This window comes from Canis aureus, chromosome 23 (genome assembly GCF_053574225.1).
Source record: "Canis aureus isolate CA01 chromosome 23, VMU_Caureus_v.1.0, whole genome shotgun sequence".
In the NCBI taxonomy this organism is placed as follows: Eukaryota; Metazoa; Chordata; class Mammalia; order Carnivora; family Canidae; genus Canis; species Canis aureus.
This window is the reverse complement of record NC_135633.1, coordinates 36,326,913-36,350,054: the sequence shown is the minus strand read 5'-3', so window position 1 is coordinate 36,350,054 and position 23,142 is coordinate 36,326,913. Positions and strand designations below refer to the sequence as shown.

General features: G+C 36.6%; 1 protein-coding gene across 30 annotated transcripts in view; it reads left to right on the top strand.

The window, feature by feature from the left end:
* The window catches only part of DLG2 (discs large MAGUK scaffold protein 2), a 1,979,996-nt gene that overhangs the window by 1,480,576 nt on the left and 476,278 nt on the right, over positions 1 to 23,142 (top strand). For all 30 annotated transcript variants that reach the window (XM_077867259.1, XM_077867261.1, XM_077867262.1 and 27 more), the window contains one exon: positions 13,222 to 13,358. In XM_077867259.1, coding sequence (XP_077723385.1) covers positions 13,222 to 13,358 — 137 coding nt within the window. The remainder of the gene's footprint in view (positions 1 to 13,221; positions 13,359 to 23,142) is intronic.

Genomic DNA, 23,142 nt, shown 5'->3' with positions numbered 1-23,142 from the left:
ATGAGATACCACCTCACACCAGCGAGAATGGGGAAAATTAACAAGGCAGGAAACAACAAATGTTGGAGAGGATGCGGAGAAAGGGAACCCTCTTACACTGTTGGTGGGAATGTGAACTGGTGCAGCCACTCTGGAAAACTGTGTGGAGGTTCCTCAAACAGTTAAAAATATACCTGCCCTACGACCCAGCAATTGCACTGTTGGGGATTTACCCCAAAGATACAAATGCAATGAAACGCCGGGACACCTGCACCCCGATGTTTCTAGCAGCAATGGCCACGATAGCCAAACTGTGGAAGGAGCCTCGGTGTCCAACGAAAGATGAATGGATAAAGAAGATGTGGTTTATGTATACAATGGAATATTACTCAGCTATTAGAAATGACAAATACCCACCTTTTGCTTCAAAGTGGATGGAACTGGAGGGTATTATGCTGAGTGAAGTAAGTCAGTCGGAGAAGGACAAACATTATATGTTCTCATTCATTTGGGGAATATAAATAATAGTGAAAGGGAAAATAAGGGAAGGGGGAAGAAATGTGTGGGAAATATCAGAAAGGGAGACAGAACGTAAAGACTGCTAACTCTGGGAAACGAACTAGGGGTGGTAGAAGGGGAGGAGGGCGGGGGGTGGGAGTGAATGGGTGACGGGCACTGGGTGTTATTCTGTATGTTAGTAAATTGAACACCAATAAAAAAAAAAAAATTAAAAAAAAAAAAAAAATCAAGAGCCAGACAGACACTAACCAACTGAGGTTCTCAGATGCCCCCAGGGTCCAGACTTCTTTTTTTTTTTTTTTAAGATTTTATCTATTTGTTCATGAGAGACACAGAGAGGGAGAGGCAGAGACACAGGGAGAGGGAGAAGCAGGCTCCATGCAAGGAGCCCGATGTGGGACTCGATCCCAGGGCTCCAGGATCACTCCCTGGGCTGAAGGCAGGCACTCAACCGCTGAGCCACCTAGGCATCCCGGGTCCAGACTTCTTAACACAGCACCTCTGGACCATAATGAGCCTCTGTTTCACCAGAGTCTCTTTCTTCTCAATATCTTATCCTAACCCGTTTACTCCTTTGACTGTAATGATCAAAGCTGCATGCACTTCTCTATAAGCTACTTCTTCCCTTTGCTTAGAATTCCTCTAACCATCTCTCTTCTTCCATCCATTTAACAGGACTCAGCTCAGCCACTCTTATCTCCAAAAAGTTTTTCCTGACTTTAATATCTGCCATTCCTCTAAAGTATTGGTTTATAGTTTTTGTCATTCCTAACACCCTGGTCTATGAGCTCCTTGAGGACAGGAACTGTGTCCTGTTCAGTTATCATTCCCAGTGCCTCCTGTGTCTTGAGTTGGATTGGATACCCTCCAAAAAATTTTGAAGTCCTAACTCCCAGTATCTGAGAATGTGACTTTAATTGAAAATCAGGTTTTTGCTGATGATCAAGTTAGAATGACGTCATTATGGTGGGCCCCAATCCAATATAACTGATAGCCTTACATAGAGAGGAAAGCTGGATGCAGAGACATACACATGGGGGAACATTATGTGAAGATAAAAGCAGATAATAGGAGATGTATTTATAAGCCGAGGAACGCCAAAGATTTCCAGCAAACTGCCAGAAGCTAGGAGAGGCAGAAAGCAGATTTTCCTCTACAGCCCTCAAAAGGAACTGCCCTGTTGACACCTTAATCTGCACTTCTGGCCTGCAGAATTGTCAGACAATTAATTTCTGTTAAGTCACCCAATTTGTGGCACTTTGTTCCAGCACCCCTAGAAAACTAATACAGACTGGAACTGAATGTTTTTTGTTTTTTTGGGTTTTGGGTTTTTTGTTTTGTTGTTTTTAGTGAATGAATGACTGAAACAACTCACCACTTTATTTTACCAGGCTGAACCCTTTCCTGCACAGTTCATTAAAGTATGCTATGGAAAAAGGATTCAGTAATCCCTATTTAATTCACTAATTGATTTTAAAAATTAGTTTTGGAGTATCTACTTTATGGCATGCCTGGAAAACACAAATAAAAGCATTGTTATTCCCTCACCTTTAGAATGATATTGGTCAACATGAGGGGGGTAGAGAACTTACAGTTGGTGGTACATACCACGGCAATTGTTTATGGCAGGTGCCTTTTCTGGTTTGTTGTTCATGCTATATCAGCTATTAACTGTTAATAAATAATAAAACTTCCTATTAATAACTATACTCTAATTCAATGTAGAAAGTGATGTATCATTAGAAGATAGCATTATGTGTGGTCATGGAGAGAGATTACTTTTAATTTAAAGGGGTGGGGATTTAAATTTTTTTTTTTTATTTATGATAGTCACACAGAGAGAGAGAGAGAGGCAGAGACAGAGGCAGAGGGAGAAGCAGGCTCCATGCACCGGGAGCCCGACATGGGACTCGAATCCGGGTCTCCAGGATCGTGCCCTGGGCCAAAGGCAGGCACTAAACCACTGCGCCACCCAGGGATCCCCAGGGTGGGGGTTTAATTTAAAGTAAGAACTTTGTAGAGGAAGTGTTATGGGATAAGAGCCTTCATAGATGGAAATATAGGAAGACTCATCCAGTTCTCCTTCAGGTTTTTTAGTTTGCCTTCCCCAGCAACAACCCTGCCAGCTGGGACATTCCCATCAAACTTCAACATGTGAGGTAATTTTCACGTCTTAAATAATCTGACATTTTGATGATTTTTATTCAGAGGTCAATATTAATGACCTTGGTTTGCACTGACAGCTAGAATTAACCTGGGAAAACCACACAGACAGATGAAGTTGATCGGTAGAGGCAATGCCTATCACTTAGGTTATATTTCAATGCTGGAAGCATGGAGGATATTCCATTTCACAATAAAACAGACTGTAAACTAGTAAGAAAGCATCTAATTACATTCTGTCATACAGTCTCATGAGCAGTCAACTGTGATTGGAACAGGTTATTTCATTTGTAAGGATGAAAGAAGTAAGTGTTGATCATTCTTGGAGTCAATAGTTTGTCTCTTATTTTTATTTTTTCTCCTGTTCCTTTATACACAATAGATACTGAAGTACTCTCCATTAATTCAACATACAACACCATTCATTGTTGGCACATTAAAAATGCTCAATATGAATTATTCTGGTGCCTTTATTTTTCTTGAGCTAAAGCAGTCAGCTAAAGTATACATATCTCTGTTACTATGGGATACTTTACATTTCAAACTGCATCTAACCCATATGACCATTTGGTCTTTATACAATTCAATCATTAAACAATTTATTGAGCAATTACTATGTGCTAGCACTATGCTCAACATGGTCTATTTTATGTGACTTCTGCTTTCTAGGACTATATAATTTAGTTGAAGAGAGAATATTATTTTGTAAAGTTATTTAACTGCTTATACTTTCTGTGCTTATACCAAACTGCTAAGAATTGCTAAAGAATATATATATATATTATATATAATATATATAATATATACATATATATAATCACTAAACCCTAACTAGAAAATCAACAGTTCCCTGCAACTTTTCTGCATTTCTCTAATCAGTTATTCCTTCTATTTCCCAGAATAGACATTTCAAACTTCTGTACTTTCTTCAAATCTCTAACCTCACTACTTCCCCAACTCTTGGCTGATAAACCACAATTTCTTGCTATCGGGGCAAATCGAAGATGAGAACTCCTTTAGTCTCCTGCTGTTAAACCTATAACTTAACCTTTATCTACATCATCCTTCTCCTTCCCTCCTAATTCAGTGGAGAGGTGTCCTGCTGTCTCCAGTTATTCATTTAGCCCAAACTATTTAAGTTCAGTTCAGGAGCTAAATGTACCTTGGTGAGTACAAAAGTTACAGTTTCTCCTCTTGGAGCTTTTATTCTGCCTAAGACTAATTGTTGCTTTCACCTGAACTATTTTCAGTTTCTCAAATAAGCCATGTTTTCTTTCAACTCTGAGTCCTTGAATGCATAGTTCCCTTAGCAGAGATGTTCTCTCCTCCACTTTTTTCTTTCTTTCTTTCTTTTTTTTCTTTTCTTTATTAACCTTGGGTCACTTTCATCTTCCAGGTCTCAGGACCTACAGTTAGCCTTCTCTGATGCCCCTCTCTAACCCAAGTTAGGCAACCCAACTTCTGTGTGTCTATAGTCCTTTTTCCTCTCCTATTAATACTTACCATGCTGGGCTTCCATTTTCTCTTTTTTTGTTTTGCCCTCCCCTAGAAAAGAACCGTAAATCTCTGATTCACTCATATGACCACAACGTTTAGGCTAGTACTTGGAACATGAGTTATCAATAAGTGTAGGTTGAATGAGTTAACTAATTCTATTTATGTAGAAGTGAAAAGGCTGATAAAGATAACGGCTTCTACTGGAGTTCAACTTAGAAATGAACTACTGTAGTTGGTTTCAGTTGACAAAGGCTTGAGAGATTTTGAAAATTAAGGTGGTAAAGGTGTTTCAGATGTGGGGAACAGTTTTAACAATAAAAATAAAACAAAAACTGCAAGAAGATCAGCTTGCCTGGGGGAAGCAGAGAAGTAAAGAATAGTGAGAAAAAGGATATGTAGAATTCCTAGAGAAAATAAACAATGATAGACAATTTCAAGTAATAGAGCAACATGATGAAGATAGAATTTTAGGAAAAAAATAACCTGGAAAATTTTTGCAGAATAGATTGGAGAATCAGGCAGAGAAAGATTGGAAACTTGATTTACTGATATAGCCATAGAGAGAGGAGTTTTATATTTTATATTCACTGAGGCTTCTGATAAAACATAGTAACAACTACTATATTATAGTCTCTGCCAGATATTGTAAGAGTCCCTGGGATCTAGTGGTGAGTAAGTGTGATACCATATATTAAAGAGCTACCAGTTTAATCTGAAATATTAATCTAATTAGAAAACACAAAGGACAGGAAAGGAGGCCAGTTTTGAAGGGAGGGTATGAGTTCATTCTTTCAAGCTATGATTTAAGGTGACAAATTAAGTTCAAAGAGTGATTGAGATACAGGGAGTTTAAATATTTATCAACCAGCAGTGGTAATTGAAACAAGAAATGGATTCTCCACAAGAAAAGGATTATACACAAAGTAAGATTCTATGGAGTACATTTTGGAGAATATTATTCTATAAAAATGATCATCAAATTTAGCATGTATCCCTGGGAATTCTGGTTCAGGATATCTGGCATGGACCCCAAATTTTGCAAATCCAACAAACACCTACATAATGATAATACTACTAATATGAGGATCACATTCTGAAAATCACTGTTTTAGAGCAATCAAATGAAGATAAATAAAACAAGAGAAGTAGCAAGAGAAATAGAGAAGAAACAGGGCAGCCTAATGTTGTGAGTATAGGAATGAAAAAGCAGTAAGTGCTGTTCTATGTAATGCAGAAAGAGCAAAGGCCCATCAGCAGGCCTTTTGGAGGAAGATTCTGGTTGACCGGCTGGGCTCTTTGCCTGCTGGGACTGGTTCATAGTTAGCTCACTCCTCTTCTTTATGAAAGAGGATGACATACATACATACATACATACATACATACATACATATTTCCATTCGAAAGAAAACTAGATATGCATGCCACCACTCAGATCATAATGATTGGATGCTGTATTAGTTTACTGTAGTTGCAGTAACAAATGACCACAGATTGAGTGGCTTGAAAAACAGAAATTTATTCTTTCAAAGTTCTGGAGCCTGGAAGTCTGAGATCAAGGTGTCAACAAGATTTGCTCCTTCTAGAGAGCTCTGAGAGTTTGTTCATGTGTCCCTTTTAGCTTTTGGTAGTTGCTGGCTCTCCTTGGCATTTTTTGGTTTCTAGATGCATCACCATAACCTCTGCCTTTGTCTGTCACCTGCACTATTCCTTGTGTGCCTGTGTTTCTGTGTCTAAATTTTCTATTCTTACTAAGAAAATTTATTCTGTATAACCTCATTTTAAATTGATTACATCTGCAAAGACCTTGTTTCCAAATAAAGTCACAGTCAAAGGCACCAGGGCTTAGGAGCTTAGCATATCTTATAATGGGACATAATTTAACTCAGCAGATGCTGTGTGAGTCTATTGTGGTATATGGAGCAAGTTGGAAAAAGATTAAGAAAGGCATATATGATAAGAAAATAGTTATGTGAAAATTGTAAAGGAAAACCACTGAAATGGAGTCAGGAGGACAGATGGGGGAGCTCTCATGAGCTATCACTTATGGTCAATTACAGACCCAATAAGAAAGACATACCTTGCTAGTCCTTAGGATTTTAACTACTACTTTTCCACTCCAGCAGAAAGAATAGGGTTTTCTTTTCCCCCTAGCAACAACCCAGCCATTAAGAGACTCTCAAGTCAGCCAATGAAAAGCCACTATACTCCCAGTTTACTCCAGTAGACTTTTTGTTTATGACAGCCCTTTCAACCTTCTCCTCTATAAAAGAGTACTTGTCTCCTTTGCTACCCAGATTTGCTTATAATTTTACTATAGCTTGCCTGTTCCAAATTGCAGTTTTCTTCTATTGCCAAATAAGCTCATTTTTTTTGGTGCTAAAATAACTGGCAGTTTTATTTTTAAGGTTAACATTAACTACAGGTAACTGTTTAAAAGCTTCAGCTCTTAACAGTGAGGAGGCTGTGGCAAGTTCAAGAGATGTTTTCAGGATAGGACAGAGGCATGGTCAAAGCCAGAGAAGCAAAGCATTGAAGTTAAGAGGTTGAATATTGTAGAGTGAAGGAAAAAAAAGGAATTAATGAGTAAAGTTCTAGAGTGGAGGGGAAGGTTTAGGTTTAGAAAAAAATGAGGAAAGCTATAAGGCATGGAGACTTTAAACAAAATAGTCACTAAGGTGATGTGTTAAAAGAATGAGTGGGTATTATGAGGTACACAGAGAAAAAGTTTGGAATATTGACTGTGATAAGTTAATTGGGTGATCTGTGAGACATTTTCTTTTTTTAAGATTTACTTATTTATTAGAGAGAGAGAGCAGTGGGAGGAGCAGAGAGAGAGAGAGGGAGAGAGAGAGTCCCAGGCAGGCTCCATGTGGAGCAGTGTCCCACTCAGGGCTTGATACCACCACACCAAGACCATGACCCCCAGCTGAAACCAGGAGTCAGTTGCACAAACAACCCACGTGCCCCTGTGAAAGATTTTTTTTTTTTAAGATTTTATTTATTTATGAGAGACACACAGAGAGAGAGAGAGAGAGAGAGAGAGAGAGAGGTAGAGGGAGAAGCAGGCTCCATGCAGGGAGCCTGACATGAGACTCGATCCCGGGTTTCCAGGATCAGGCCGTGGGCTGAAGGTGGCGCTAAACCACTGAGCCACCTGGGCTGCCCCCTGTGAAAGATTTTTAAAGCAGGATTGAACATGCTTAGCTAGTTCTGTGGGATTTTTTTTTTTAAGATATTATTTATTTAGAGAGTATGCGTGAGCTCCTGAGTAGGGGCGGGGAGGGACAGAGGGAGAGAGAATCTCCAGCAAACTCTGTGCTGGCACAGAGCCCAACAGAGGGCTCAGTCTCAGGATCTCAATATCATGACCCAAGCCAAAACCAAGAGTCAAATGCCTAGCTGACTGAGCCACCTAGGTGCCCCCAGTGCCATGGGAATTTTAAGCAGAATCACTTTTTTTCAACCCCAAACTTTGTCTTTTGGATGCAGGGAAAGTCCAGAGAGTAAGTAAATAAAGCTTTGGCTTTTAATTAACCATACCAACAATGCCCAGTGAGATTAATTAGTCTTTCAGATTAAAATGAAAGGTGCATTTCTGATATTTTTTAAGCAAAGATTTCTCCCTGGAAGGGAAGAGATGTCAAACAGTCAATTACCTGTGTGGGCCAGACTCACAGGTAAAGTTTTGTGTTGTTTTTTTTAACTGAAATGCATGTACATGAAGTTAAATTGCCTGCATGGGTATTTTCTAGAACAGGGCCAGCAAGGGTTTAGGATGGATTCTGTTTCCTCTAATAAAAGCATGTAGTCAGAACGTACAGAAAACCACTAGTGTTTTCTGTAAAGTCATAAACACCTTACCTAGCAGATCCTAGATCAACTCTGACAGAAGCAGCCTACTTAATAATAGGGGTTGTTTGGAGAAGCCCAAAGAGTGTTCTCCTAGTAAAGTCACATAAAATGAAATTGAACCAAGTTATTGAATGGCTATAAGACATCATGGGGCTTAGTTCTTTACACCCACAGAGAATATATGGGAACATTATAATCATAGGACTCTTAAGCATTTGAGTATTTATTCTGAGCTTCTCAAGCACAATATCTGTCTATGCTGCCAAGATTTTGCTTTCAGTTCCCCACCTCTCATTAACACCTGCTCCTCAGTGTAGGCAGGCAACTAAGGGAAAAGAGTGAACTGTGATCTGTTCCTCCTCCTGTTCTATTTGATAGGATGAAGAAAAGGTTTTGTGTGGGAAAAGGTTAAATTAAAATTTGTTTTTTTTTAATTAAAGGTTTTAATAAGGTTCAGACATTCCTTTCCTTATGCCTGCACGAAATTGAGAAATTTCAATTTGGGGATATGCAAGAAATATGGAAAGAGGAACCCAGATTCATGCAACAAATACAATCCTGAATTCTGTTTTCACATTGCATGCTTGTCAAACACATCAGTTTTTAATTGCTTCAAGGATTAGGTGTTTAAGTTTCACCTGTTTGGTTTTTTTTTTTTCTTTCCTAGCATACCGAAATATCCACTGATTTTACTTTTGTGATTTTAGTATTTATGTTTTTCTTTGTAGCTTTATTACTGGTATGTGCATAGACATGTTTAGTACTATTCTTAATAACCAAACATTCCACAGCAGATAGTGTTAGGGTCAGTGTTTTTGCTGACACCTACCAACTCTTTTCACTGTGTTTTATAATTGATTAGTCTGCCATCACCTAATGGTCCAGAGCCATTTCTTCTTCTTCTTCTTTTTTTTTTTTTAAGATTTTATTTATTTGAGAGAGAGCATTAGAGGGGTGGGGAAGGGGGCACAGAGGGAGAGGGATAAGCAGACTCCCCACTGAGCTGAGGGGTGGGGAGGGGGAGACCAACAGAGCCATTTCTTATTCATAGATGCTTCTTTTCAAAATGATGATCAATTCTCTAAATTAGCCACTTCCATAAAACCAGTGTTTTGGCTATTTGCAATGCTTCTTACTTTCAAATATTCAAAATACTCATTGTATTTATCCTGTTAGGGACCATTCTAGTTTATCATAAGTACATGTTTTGAGGATTTGCCAGGCATTTCTGTCTGAATTTCCAGCCTGGCAAAGCTGGGATTTTATGAGCCTTGTGTAATATAAGTCAGGGCAGCTGACTCTTTAGTCATTTAGTCACCTGGAATCCAGAGGATGTGTTGGTTTGAAAGGTGTGTTTTCTGTTATCGATTCTAGCTTAACCTTCAAGACTCAGCCCAAGTGCTAAACCTTTTGTTGATTCTTCTCCTCTGAACAAGTCACACTCCCCTCTGGGCTCACATAACACTAGGATCATTATAGAACTCATTCTAGCTGGTTAAATCATGTCAAGGTGTTTAGGTATCAGTTTCTCAAGACAACTTTTGAGAGCTTATTGAGAGCAGAGAATTTTTACTTATTAAGCATCTGTTACATGCTATTTACTATAGAACATGGATATACTTATTCCCTTATCACAGATGATTGTGGCTCCAATTTACACAGTTAGTAGATGAAGGAATCAGGGTGTGAAGCTGACTCTGCTGTTGCCCCACTGCCTGCCCAGTGGTTGGCATAAACTGTGCAGACTGGGGACAGAAATCAGAGTTCACCTGAGGCAAGTAATGCTTCATACGGTTATCCCACTCCAACTAACAGCTCTCACTTTTTCATCTGTCCCCTTCATTCATTAAAGCCACAAGCTTCCTTTTTAAGGAGAGGCTCAGGGATTTCTGACTTTCTTTATCCTCTTACATTCATCTATTGTTCATTGTTCACTTGTTTAATTCATAATTATGAGGTCACTATATAACTGGCCTTGTTCTATTGCACAGCATAAAATGACAAGTTCCTGGTATCATGGTCTTCATATTTTCACCAAGGACACAGACAATAAATAAATAAATAAACAAACAAACACACACACACACACACACGGGTGACCTATATGTTACAAGGTGATAAGTGCTGTGATAAAATAAAAAGTAGATCAGGATAAGGAAGTGGGATGTATGGTTAGGGGACAGTATTAAATCAGAAGTCAGATTCCAGCTCTTAGAGAAATCAAGATTTGAACCAAACCCTGTAGGATGTATATTCCAGGCAGAGGAAACAGCGTGATCAAACGCCCTAAGGTGGGAGTTTGTCTGCTTGTTCTAGAAGTACCAAGACTGCAATGGCGTCTAGAGTGGAATGAAGAAGGACAACATTACATAATAAGAGAATAGAGTGGTCCTATGATGTGGGCAGCCAGCCCTGCTTTAACAAAGCATATTCAGGGAATACCCAGTGCCTCCAAACTGATAATTTTGGATTGCTCAGGGGTCCTAGCCCAGATTTGTCTTCATTGAGTCATCCTCCAAAAATCAGTGGCATTGTCTGGGCTTCGAACATTGCTTCAGCCAAATTCAACCACACTCATATGGATCCTTATTTCTGTAGTGTTTTGGTCAATCCCTTCTCTTACATACTATTGACCACAGTTGATAGCAACTGGTTATACGATTCATAGTAGGTACTAAAGAGATGTTTATCTGAGAATGAATAGATATGTGAGTGAGTGAATTAATTAATTAATTAATTAATGAAGAAAGATTTAGTTTTACAACACAGATGGACACTACCACAAATAAATTTACACATAAGCTATATATTTACTTATGTTGAATTAAATATCTGGAATATGGCTGAGTGTTGATTGAATGCTGATTATTTTTCAATGCATCCATGTTCCATCAAAGAGATATCAGGGACGATTTTCAATTCTGTACCCTCAGAGGATTCTTACTAAAAATAGCTTGTTTCACCTTGAGTGGAGTCCAGTTAAAAAGAAGTATTTAAACCTAATCTCAGGGGGAAAAAATAATTTCCTTTTTAGCTGATTTATGTATGTCTACAGTATGGTGATTTCATTGTCTTGGTACAGTCTTCAACTTCAAATGTCAACTACAGAGTTATTCCCTTTGTTGGACTTAACCTTATTTACAGTGGTAATTTGTTTCCTTAGCTCTTCTGCAACTCAGTCAGTCTGTGGCATTTACTATTATTATAGTGGATGTAGATCAGAGTCCCTGGATTTGTTTTAACCTTTTCTTTCCACAGTTTGGAATGACTTCTATACTATTAAAAATGCAAGTAGATTGTTCTTAGTATATGGTTATGAAACTTTTGTAAATGTTATTTTTTTAATTCCCGCATAATACATAAATGTAAAATAACAGTTTTGAAAAACATGAGCTGATATGCATTATATATTTCATAGGAAAAGCCAATTTGGAGCATTTTATTTTCTCTTAGTCACTTTTTGCTTGATAAACAAATTCTTTAAATCTGAGACAAACAAATACAGTTATAGATTTATGGGATATAAAGCCTCAATAAAGAATTACCTACCCTAGTAGGATATTAGATAACAACTATTTTTAATTGTCCTATCAATTTAAATCCATTTTCCATTTATTTTAACAACTGTTATAGTTAATTTAACAAAAAAATTATTTCATTTCAAATGTCATTACAGAGGTGTTACTTTATAATTTTCTATGCCATTATTTTTCCATTATCTAATCACTTATGCCATTAAGAACCTTCAATATTTATTCAATAAAAGCATAGTGAAATGGAGTTTTTTTTTTAGTGCTTTTCATTGTTGTCATATAAAGTGCCAGAGATTTTAATGACTGTCTTATCATAAAACAAGTATATGTTTGGGTGCCTGGGTGGTTCATTGGTTAAATGTCTGCCTTCAGCTCAGGTCATGATCCCCAGGTCCTCAGATCAAGCCCCACATGGGGCTCCCTACTCATCAGGGAGCCTGCTTCTCCCTCTGCCTGCCACTCCTCCTGCTTGTACTCTCTTTCTCTCAAATAAATAAATAAAATCTAAAAAAAAAAACAAGTTTTTTTTTTTTTAAAACTAGGTAACTAAGTGGATGGTTTATTTTTTAAAAAATAATTTCTTAAGCCAAGTAAGTTATAGAAATTTCCTATGCTTTTAGTAAAAAAATTATTTGATATATATTTATCTTTCCAAGTAATTTGCATGGTAATTATTATAATTTTGAAATGCAGTGAATAATAGGCTACAAGTATTTTACTAAATGTGTATTTAATCATATTCTGGAAGGATTTTTTTATTTTTACACTTTAAAGAGTCTATAACTCATTCTTTGAAAGTGGCCCTGTAATGATTTTTAATAATTATTCTTATCATTTCATAGTTTAAATAAAAGTGTTATAGGCCATCATACAGTATAAATTCATCTCTCAAAATAGAAAATCACCATATTTAAAATGATTTGATATTCTGTGATTTGTCATAAAAATAAGGCAAAATACAGAATCAATTCCTTGTTTTTTTAGACTGTGTAGAGGGATGATTCATTTCTTGTGTAACTAGCCTCATTATCAGTTAATAAGTGCCAAGAAGTATGAGAATATGACAAGGTAGCCAGAGAAGAAAACATGAAGGACAAGCATCTAGCTCCTTTTTGCCTTATCCTCTGTTTGAAATTATTACATAAATATCTAATGTATGTTCCTGGTAGCTCTTGTCTGAGAATTTATGGAATTTTCTAACAGCTGTATTTTTAATCCTGTAATGTCGGGAGTGTCTAGGTCTCTATCCAAATGATTGGCAATACCTCTCTGTGCTAGAGAAACAATGACAAAAATGAGCCCCCCAACTCCACATGAGCAGCCCTGTACTTGTGCTCCGCCTGGCTCACCTACAGCTCTTCCACACCCTTTTGCCTCACCCCTACTCTGGCCAGTCGCCCATTAGGCGCTAATAAGCTAGGGAACAACTGTTAAGTGTACAGTCTTGGAATAGAACAAAATTAATGGCCACATGGACTGGACTTCAAGAGCTTTGCCTCCTTAGCATAAATCAATAAACCTTCAAACATTTAAAGAACAAAATTGATTGAAGTAGAATCCTTACGGTTATTTATTACTGTCATAATAAATTAAGGATTAATATGTTTGGACTTTCGATATGGTTGATTGCATTTTCTAAAAAACAAACAAACAAAGCTTTTCTTTTTCTTTCCCATAGGTTTAGGCTTCAGTATTGCAGGAGGTGTAGGGAACCAACACATTCCTGGAGACAACAGTATTTATGTAACTAAAATCATAGACGGAGGAGCTGCACAAAAAGATGGAAGGTTGCAAGTAGGAGACAGACTGCTAATGGTAAGTGTGACTCATGCAAAACTATGTGTGTATTTATAAAGCTCTTGTTTTCCAGTGTATGACTGTCTTAGTTCAGGCTGTCATAACAAAATACCATAGACTAGGTGGCTTGCACAACAACAAATTTCTTTCCTCTGAGTTCTGGAAGCTGGGAAGTTCAAGGTCAAGGTTCTAGCCTATTCATTTCCTGGTGAGATCTCTCTTCCTGGCTTGCAGAAAACTATTTTCTTGTTGCATTGTAACATTGCCTTCCCTCTTGCCTGTGCTGAGAGATCTTTCTTTCTCTTCTTATGAGGCCACCAATCTGATCGGATTAGGGCTTCACCCTTAACTCGTTTAATTAATATCCTTAATTACTTCCTAAAGACTCTCTGCAAGTATAGTTGTATTGGGGGTAAAGCTTCAGCACATGAATTTGGGGGCTGGCCACATTCAGGTCATAACAGCGATCACAGGTAGAAATAGAAAAGAAGGGAGAGAAGATTTTCTGGTGGGAGATTTCAAAAGTACATGTACAATCATATCTGCTTTGTTGGCATTTTAAAAACAAATCTGAATTTCCACTAGTTTTCACAGATACAACAAAACACAGATTATGTTGGTTTTCCAGAGTGACCTATTAGCCAGAGAGAATGTCACATCCAGACTGCTGAAGGTGGGCTTTGCATAACAAAGAGAACTTCACTGTCTGGTTTATTGATATGTACATTTCTATGTCTCCCTTTGATCCCTTGTTCAACCCATACAGTAGTGTAAACAATCCCTGATTTCCCAGAATTCATAATCTGAGTTCTATCACATGTATAAATGGATCCCTTCCTCCTCCCCCATCAGACAGGGTTGAAACAACAGCTATTTTATTTGCCAGCTGCATGCTTCAGAAACCGTGGACAATGACTAACCACATTAATACATGGCTGACCTTTCCAAGCCATGGAGTTCTAGAATAAAATAAAACAAAGTTAAGGTAGCACATAAACAGTACAAATTTGGAATTGCACTTAATAAAACTACCTTATCTTCATTTACGATTTACCAAATCTACAGGATAATAAATAAATACTGAAAATTAATAGAAATTAATAGAAGAGAGCTCCCAAGTAGAAGTATATTCATATCTAATCATATGTCTGCTCTTGTAAACCACAGCCTCTAATCTCTGCAAGGAGCCATTATCTCCAATACTTGTAAGAAGTGTTTGGAAAAGATCAATTTATATCCTCAGCAGAATAGTAATTTCTATGACATGTGCAAGCTTTGCAGGGTAAACCTCAAAGTGCATTGTGCCCACTTCCCTGGCCTTTAGGCAGTTTATCTTTAGTCACATTGGTCTAGTTTCATAGTTGTCAATGACTTTGGTATTCCATTATCTGAATAAGACCTTTATAATAATCTTGATAACTAATATTTGTTTGGCATTTGCTATGTTCCGTGTACTTTTAAAAGTGCTTTTTTCTAATGTAATATAATTTCTCATAACAGTCTTTTTTATGTAAGCAAAAAGGAACTGAGGCTTAAAAAGGTTTATTAACTTGCCCATGGTCATATAGTTAAAAATCCAGGCTTATAACCACCAAGCATGATCTTTCATTTGTTTCGTAGAATCTGTCAACCAATTCTTACTTCCTTTTTTTTAGTTTTCATTCAGTCATTCATTAATTCCTTTAGTTAACAAGTAATATGATGAATATCTACCATGTCCCAGGCCATAACCACTACTCAGGAAGGGACTCTGTCAGGAGAAAATGTATGATCAAACTGGATGGGCAAAAAAATGTGGCATTAATGACTTCATTCAAAATAGCAACTAAGAGTTTTGGCTTCTTTACCACCTGAAATCATTTTCTCTCTCTCTCTCTCTCTCTCTCTCTCTCTCTAACCATTTTGTAGTTAGTATAGTTGTAGTATAGTTGACTTATAAAAAGCTTAACATAGGGATCCCTGGGTGGCTCAGCGGTTTGGCGCCTGCCTTTGGCCCAGGGCATGATCCTGGAGTCCCGGGATTGAGTCCCACGTCGGGCTTCTGGCATGGAGCCTGCTTCTCCCTCTGCCTGTGTCTCTGCCTCTCTCTCTCTCTCTGTCTATCAGGAATAAATAAATAAAATCTTTAAAAAAAAAAAAAGCTTAACATATTTAATGTGTACAGCTGCATGGGTTTGGATATTAAGTATACATCTAAGAAACCATCACCATTATCAATGCCATAAATATATTCATGACTTTCCAAAGTTTCCTCTCACTCCTGTTGTTGTTATTATTTATTATTATTATTATTATTTCGTGCTGTGTGTGGTGAAAACAATTAACATAAGATCTACCCTCTTGGAAGATTTTAAGTATGCAATACACTATTGTTAGCAATAAGACTATGCTGAAAAGGAGAACTACCATTTTCATTCTTGAGACACTATCCATTTTTTTTGTTTGTTTACTGGGTTTTTTTGTTTTGTTTTTTGCCTTTGATGTGAAAGTTGTTTTTTATGATGTAGTGTCTTCTGAACCAGAAAAGTATTATTGAGGTATAACACCTAACACTTCTCTCAAAAATATAAACTTTATTATTTGTTGATTTAGGAATAAAATAAACTGTGATATCTATCTTTTACATAACATGAAATTTGAAAAAAATGAAGAGGACAGTTTCATTCTAAATTAATAGCTGCCATAATGACACATTTGAACTTTAACTCATTGTTCTGTAAGAGTTTGGTTGTAGACAACTCTTTTGGTATTTCTTTAACTGCTGCTATTTAATATTATGTTAGATGTTTTCTGCTGATTGTTTGAAGTTCCATTTAAATTTCTAGCTTTATTTTAAAATTCTTAAAAAAAAAAAAAACTCAAACTGTAAGTAATTCTGTCAAAGGATTTTCCAGGCACCATGCTATTTTTCCATTACCATTTTCTTGATATTCATTCTACATGTAATGATTTCAAAAATAGCTGAGACATAATCTTTAACTATTTTGAGTTTTAAAGCCTATTAAAAAAAAAAAAAGAACCTTCAACAATAATAGGTCTCTCCTCTCTTATGTAAGGAAAACATAATTAGTACTTCCAAGGCAACTGCCAAACTGAATCTAGAAATGAAAGGAAATGATTCATTTTATAATATTCTGAAAGAAAAATAATGCTGAGGAAAAGAATAAAAAAATCACGGAAGCCACCCCAAAGGACCAATTATCTTGCTTCAACCCAACAATATTTATTAATGCTCTCCTTCTGTCATTCCTTTCCACCTCCTTTTCTCTTTATTACCCTGCATTCACATCATCTTTATCTTTCTCCTCTTCCACTCTCCTCCCCCAAAGGAAGTACAAATAATTTAGATTCCGTGATTTACCAGCTGTTCTGCACTCCGTATATTTTTCTCTAAATAGCTATTCTTCTTTCTAAAGCAATTTACACCACTCCCTCCTCTCACCTCTTAGGAAAAGTTCCCCTATATGTTATTCATTCATAGTTCTGTAAGCAAACTGGTCTAAAATGAAACTCCATTAATTTCCTCATGCCATATCTGCTGGGTACTTTTTTCCCCTAAGTCCTTCTTATAACTCAGATTTGAAAAATATCTATCTTAGATGTTATCTTATCCCAATTTATTTGGTACATAAAAATCCACAAAAAGGCAACGTGAAGTAGCCCCTCACCTCTGCTAGAACACACTAAAGATGAACTTAATTCCTCCTGGAAGCTCCCCCTTAGATACTAGCCATCATTGGATTTGTTTTTTCTTAATATTGTATCAAAATACATTTCTGTATACATTTCTTGCTTTCTTCACACCTCTGTCCCTTAGAGACAGAAAGGCGAAAATTAATTGCTCTTCTATGTTTGTTTGAAAACTTATGTCTTGCCACTTTTCTACTTCACAGCATTTTAAGATGTTTTGCACATTTTCTCTCACTCTTGCAGTCAATTTTACCACATATCCACTTAACTTCTCTAAGTAGAACACCCTTTTAACAAAACTTTTGATTCCTTAGAATGTTGTTTCCCCACTTCTAAAACCACAGGCAATATTGTAGCATCTGACCTTTACATTTATTCTACAATAAGGAAAAAATTGCCCGGCCTATCACCTTTGCACTAAGACTCTCAGCATTTCAAATAAAATGACTTTTACATCAGTCCTCTCTGATGTTTCATGGCCCATCCAGATGCATGGTATTTGTTCTCTTTATTAAAATAATATTTTTAACTCTCCTGCCACATGGCACTTATTCAGTAGAATTTGGGGCTTTTAATTTTGTCAAATGACAATGACATCTGATTTTTATGGATCATACCAGTAGTTTAGTGTTGTAATCTAACACTAAATACATTAATTTCTGGCCTTGATTCCTTCAGACAGATATCAGAGGTTAACAGCATTGATAATTTTAAAATTCATTCATATATTTCTACACATTGGTTTTTATTAAGCCCTATCAAGATAATACCTACGGCCACATATATTACAGAAATGTGCAAAACATGAGAGACACCTAACTCTGGGAAATGAACAAGGGGTAGTGGAAGGGGAGGTCAGCGGGGGGTTGAGGTGACTGGGTGATGGGCACTGAGGGGGGCACTTGGCAGTATGAGCACTGAGTGTTATGCTATATGTTGGCAAATTGAACTCCTATAAGAAAAAGAAAAAAGAAAGAAAAGAAATATGATCATCCTCATTTCTTTTCTACACAGAAAAGAAACTGAATCCAGGGTCATCTGACTGTCTTTTCTACAGGGATAATGTGAGCTGTTAATTGTCAAAACCTTTGTCACATTGTGATCGAAAGCTTATAGTCTTTTTTTACAAAGATTAAGTCTATATTTTTATTTCCTTAAAGGGACGCAGTAGATAAGGAGGAAGGTAAGAAAAGCATTGAAGTGAAATGCAAATGCAGTGGGCTCAGAGACAGGCAGCCAGAATTAATTCAAGTCCCAGGCAGCCAGAATTAATTTGACCTAATTGACCTTGGACAAGTCATGTACATCTTTGGTCTTCTGCTTTAGCCTCTATACCATGGCAACAGTGCCTTAGATCAGTGTTTCCCAAGGCTGTTTTAAAATATTAATCTCATTACTGTGTCACATCAAAAAGTCAACTAAGTTCAGGAAATTCTACAGCCTGTATCTCACCTCTCTTACAGATTTCAATGAATTTAGTATTTTAAAGGGTCAGTGAAGTTTTGTAGTCAAGGAACTAATTTAACTTGAACACTGTAATCCTCAAATATACTTCATTATGGAGCCCTTTGCTTAAAGTGATGCTTATAAAGCACCTAGAACTAGTGTTCAGTGGAATATTCTCTGTGCTGTGTGCAAGTGATGCTTATTTTTATTTCAAAATTAATATCCTGTGGTAAGGACATTAAGTGGATTTAGGGATTGTGAGCAGAAATAATGTAATTTTGTAAATAAGTATTAGTTATTAGCACCAAAACTATTCTTTTTGGTGATTTACATAACTGCCTAGCTTCACCCAAATATTAATAAGAAAATCACCTTGAAGACAACGCAGATATATAGAAATTGCTGAATAATGAACAGAACTTGAAACCACTCTCATTTGTTGGACTGACCTTAGATAAGAACTGAAATCGGTAACGCTCTCTGCACATAGCTCACTCCTACCACCAGCACATTGCTTCCACACAAAAGAGGTTTCCACTTGCAGTACCCACTGCAACCCATGAGAGATGGATAGATAGAGCAGTCATTACTGTTATTCTTATTTTCCAGAAGAGAAAGTTGGAGTCAGAGATAACAAAGGGATTTCTAATATGGCATAACTAATCAATTGTGAAGTCAGATTCAGACTTAGATGTCAATGTCCTAATACCACATGTCCTCTACCAGTTTATCAGCCCTTCTGGTTCTTAATCCTGCTTTCATATTTGAATCTCATGGTAAGTTTTTGATCACTCTGGATGCCCAGGCCTCAATCAACCCTGAATAATCAAATCAAAGTCTTGGAAGTAGGCACCATGCTTCGTTTGTAAAAATTTTTTTAAGTCTTCCAGGTGACTCCAGTGTGTAGCCAGGTTAAGAACCACAGTCCTACCTTGATCTAATCACATTCTAACCTGCTCTTCTGCTGCTCCACTGCTTCTCCTGAGGGTGACTTTGGTAGTAATGCTCCTTCTATCAAGCCAGTACAGCATCATTTAATATTTTTCAAGAATGGGCTGAAAGGCATTCAGAACTAGTTCACCCTTCAAACTTTGTCCCCTGCAGTTAGAGTACTTTCTGAAGCACCAGGGGAAAAAAAAGTCTGGTTAATTATTTTTTGGACTTGGTTGTAATTTTTCTCAAATGTAATAAAATTACAATGCAGTGCAATTGCAGTGACATATTTATTTGAAGGTTAAAGCTTTCTATTATATTGTTATTTCTTTTGCTTATATCCAGTTTAACTCTGTTTATAGAATTTGCTCTATAGTTAATATATATAGATGTCTACTACAGAGCAGTGGTTTTAAAAATTATTTTAATAGCACATTCTATCAGTATACACAGAAAGTTGCCTCTAATATATGTTTATTTCCCTACTTTATATTGCATACATATATCACTATGCTAACAATACATGATGCACATTTTAAAACATACATAAAAATAGATGAAAATCAGTGTGATAAATATTAATAGAAGTTCAGATACAGAATTCTGCCTCTAACCTTTGGGTTGCCCTGGGGTTCCTATATTGTCCATTTGGGTGACCACTGATATAGAGGAAGCTAGAAAAGTCAGTCAAAACATCATTGTTACTTGCTCTGTCTCTATATATGGAATAAAGTTTTAAGAAATACATCAACGATTAATGGAGGAAAAAGAAATTCACACTGTTGAAAGTTTGATCGTGTCTTTTATAATCTGATGTGACTCACTACACCCATTCTGTACCAGCCTTTCATCCTTATATTCCATGCCTGCCACAGCGTGAGTATCCCATAAATGTGTGTTGTTGAATGACCTTCATTTCTTATCCTTTCTGACTCCACAAAAACGTAAACTAGACACTCAACATAAATGCTTCCTTCGTCCTATAAAATAGGGAATTTTGATAGCTTTTCCTTTGGAATGTTATTTTTAATTTATTTAGCTAATTGTTTCAACATTTATTAAGTGCCTATTATCTATAGTGAATCAGGGGACTACAAAGATGAAAACACTCTAATTAAAGAGATGGTGAATGAGTAAAATGGATGGAGGGGAGTGGGAGATACTAGCTTCCAGTTATGGAATGAGTAAAATAGGCAGGGAATAAAAGGTACAGCATAAAGAATATAGTCCATGATATTTAATAGTGTTACATGGTGACAGATGGCTATGCTTATGATAAAAAAGTTGTTGAATCACTATGTTGAACACCTGAAACTAATGTAACACTGCATGTCAACTATACTCCAATGTTTAAAAAAAAATAAAAAGAACAATATAATCCTTGCCTTTTAGAAGATCAGTCCTTAAGCAGGAAAGAGGCATTGTGAAAATATTGTAGAAGGTAGGGAGTGATTGTTTTCAAACGAGCTATTTTCAGCAGCAGGATTAGCAAAAGCACTGTGTCTGATTGTGATGTTTGATGACCAATTGTATACTGCTCTATCTTATACAGTGCCTCTTCATGTTCATGGTATCCATCCTTTCTCCTAAACACAAGTAACCCAACAAATAAATTAATATTATCCCTATTTTGCATATAAAAAAATAATGCTCAATAAATGTTAACTGACTAAAATCTAGGAATTGAAACCATATGTAATGCTACATTTAAAATTTATGCCAAGTTACCTTCGTTTATAGAAACATCTAGGTATAAAATATGGCTATTATTTCAAAAAAAATTAAATCCATTCACTGGCAATGAGAAACCAACTTCCTTCTTCTCCATTCCAATTTTCCATCATTCATGAGATCTCATATCATCACTATGTATATTTCATAATGAAGCTGCTATACTTTATATCTGTTCTCTTTTTTAAAGATTTATTTAAGGAAGAGAGAGAGAGGCAGAGGGAGAGAGTCCCTTTTTTTAACAAGAGAAAAGAAAGAACATTTATTAACATGCACAGCATACATACACATGAAAGAAATTGATGCATATCTCAAAGGGGTGTTGAGAATTTGGGGCTTATGTAGCATCTTAACAAAGAACTATACATTGGTAGAAGAGTGACAAGAAAAAGGAAAAGGGTTAGGCTTTTAGGGACAGCAAGATATGGGGACATAAGTATATGGGGAGGGGGTTAGCTAATGGAAGGTAAGGGTTATTTTAATAAGGTTTGTTATGTAGAATAGAGTGAGAGAGTCTTAAGCAGACTCCATGCTCAGTGTGGAGCCCAATTTGGGGCTCAGTCTCATGACCCTGAAATCATGACCTAAGCTGAAACCAAGAGTTGGGCACTTACCTGACTATGCCACCCAGGCACCCCACTTTGCTTCTGTTCTTATTTGAGGTTTTTTCTTGTTCATTTAAAATATAACATTAATATGATTTTACCCATAACTAATGCATGATCATTGCTGAGAAAATGAAAAATAAGAAGATAATTTATTATCCAAAGTTAATTATTATTGTTTTTATTTATTCATAGTTCCTGTTTTTAAAATAAATTTTATTATAGCTATAAGTTGCTGTGTACTGCAGAGATTTTAGTGTTTGGTTCATGCATATTTATTTTCAGGTCATTGATATTAGCACATTAGATTGGTCTCATTTTTTCAATTATTTTATTTTTAAAAATTTTAGTAGGTTTTTAAAATTTTATTTCCAGTTTAGTTAACATACAGTGTTATATGAGTTTCAGATGTACCATATAGTGGTTCAACAGTTCTATTCATGACTTAGTCCTCCTTCTTAATTCATCTTACCTACTGATCAAAAATTTTGTCTTCTTTTTAAAAAGTTAACTGTGGAGTTTGTGATTTTTTTACAGTGTTTCTAGAGCTCCCACCTTTTTTTGTACTATGTCTTAGACAGTATTTATGTCCACCTCCTAGTTTGTACTACCATGTGGTTATTCCTGAAGAAGTATGAAAAGGCCAGCATCTCACCACCTGTACATTTCCATTCCCCTTTATTACCACTCTCCTGCTGCCACATCTCCAACCTTAGTAACTGTCACAGATCTGTTTGTTTGCACTCATTTGATTCTCCCAAAACTGACCCTGCTCCCTTCTTACAAGTTTTTTGGCACCTCTTTCTTCAGCTGATTTGCCCTTCTTTTTCTCTGCATCATGCTCAAATTCAGTGCTCCCTTTTCTGGTGTAGAAAATGAGTGCTCTCACCTCCAACCTCTCTGCTTGGCCTCAATCCTTCATCCTACTGCAAACATATGGCCAGGCTGCACACATGGCCCTCTCTGTGTAGTATACCCCACAGAAACACTGCATTCAGATGCACATTATTTTTTTCTGAAATCAGGCCAGTTGTTCAGTGTTCACCATTATAGGCAGATACTTGATGCAAAAGAAAAAAAGACAATAAAAAACAATGACAAGAGCAACTAGCCAATCAGTGTAATGTCCCTTCTTTCTGTGTACAATCAGCTCCAGCTGTAAGCCCTTTATCTTGAGGGTTCATAGGATAATGCACACACATAATTAACCCAAATAAACCCACTTTCGTGAAAAACATTTTGAAGATTTCAGCACAAAAGAGCACTTTTTGGTCCAGATCCTGTACTATTCTGAATTTTTAAAAAGACCACACAGAAGCTTCATCAACAGTACCCTAATTAAACTCATCAGTTCACAGATGTTTACAGGAAAATGCTCAGCAAAAATTTTCACCAAG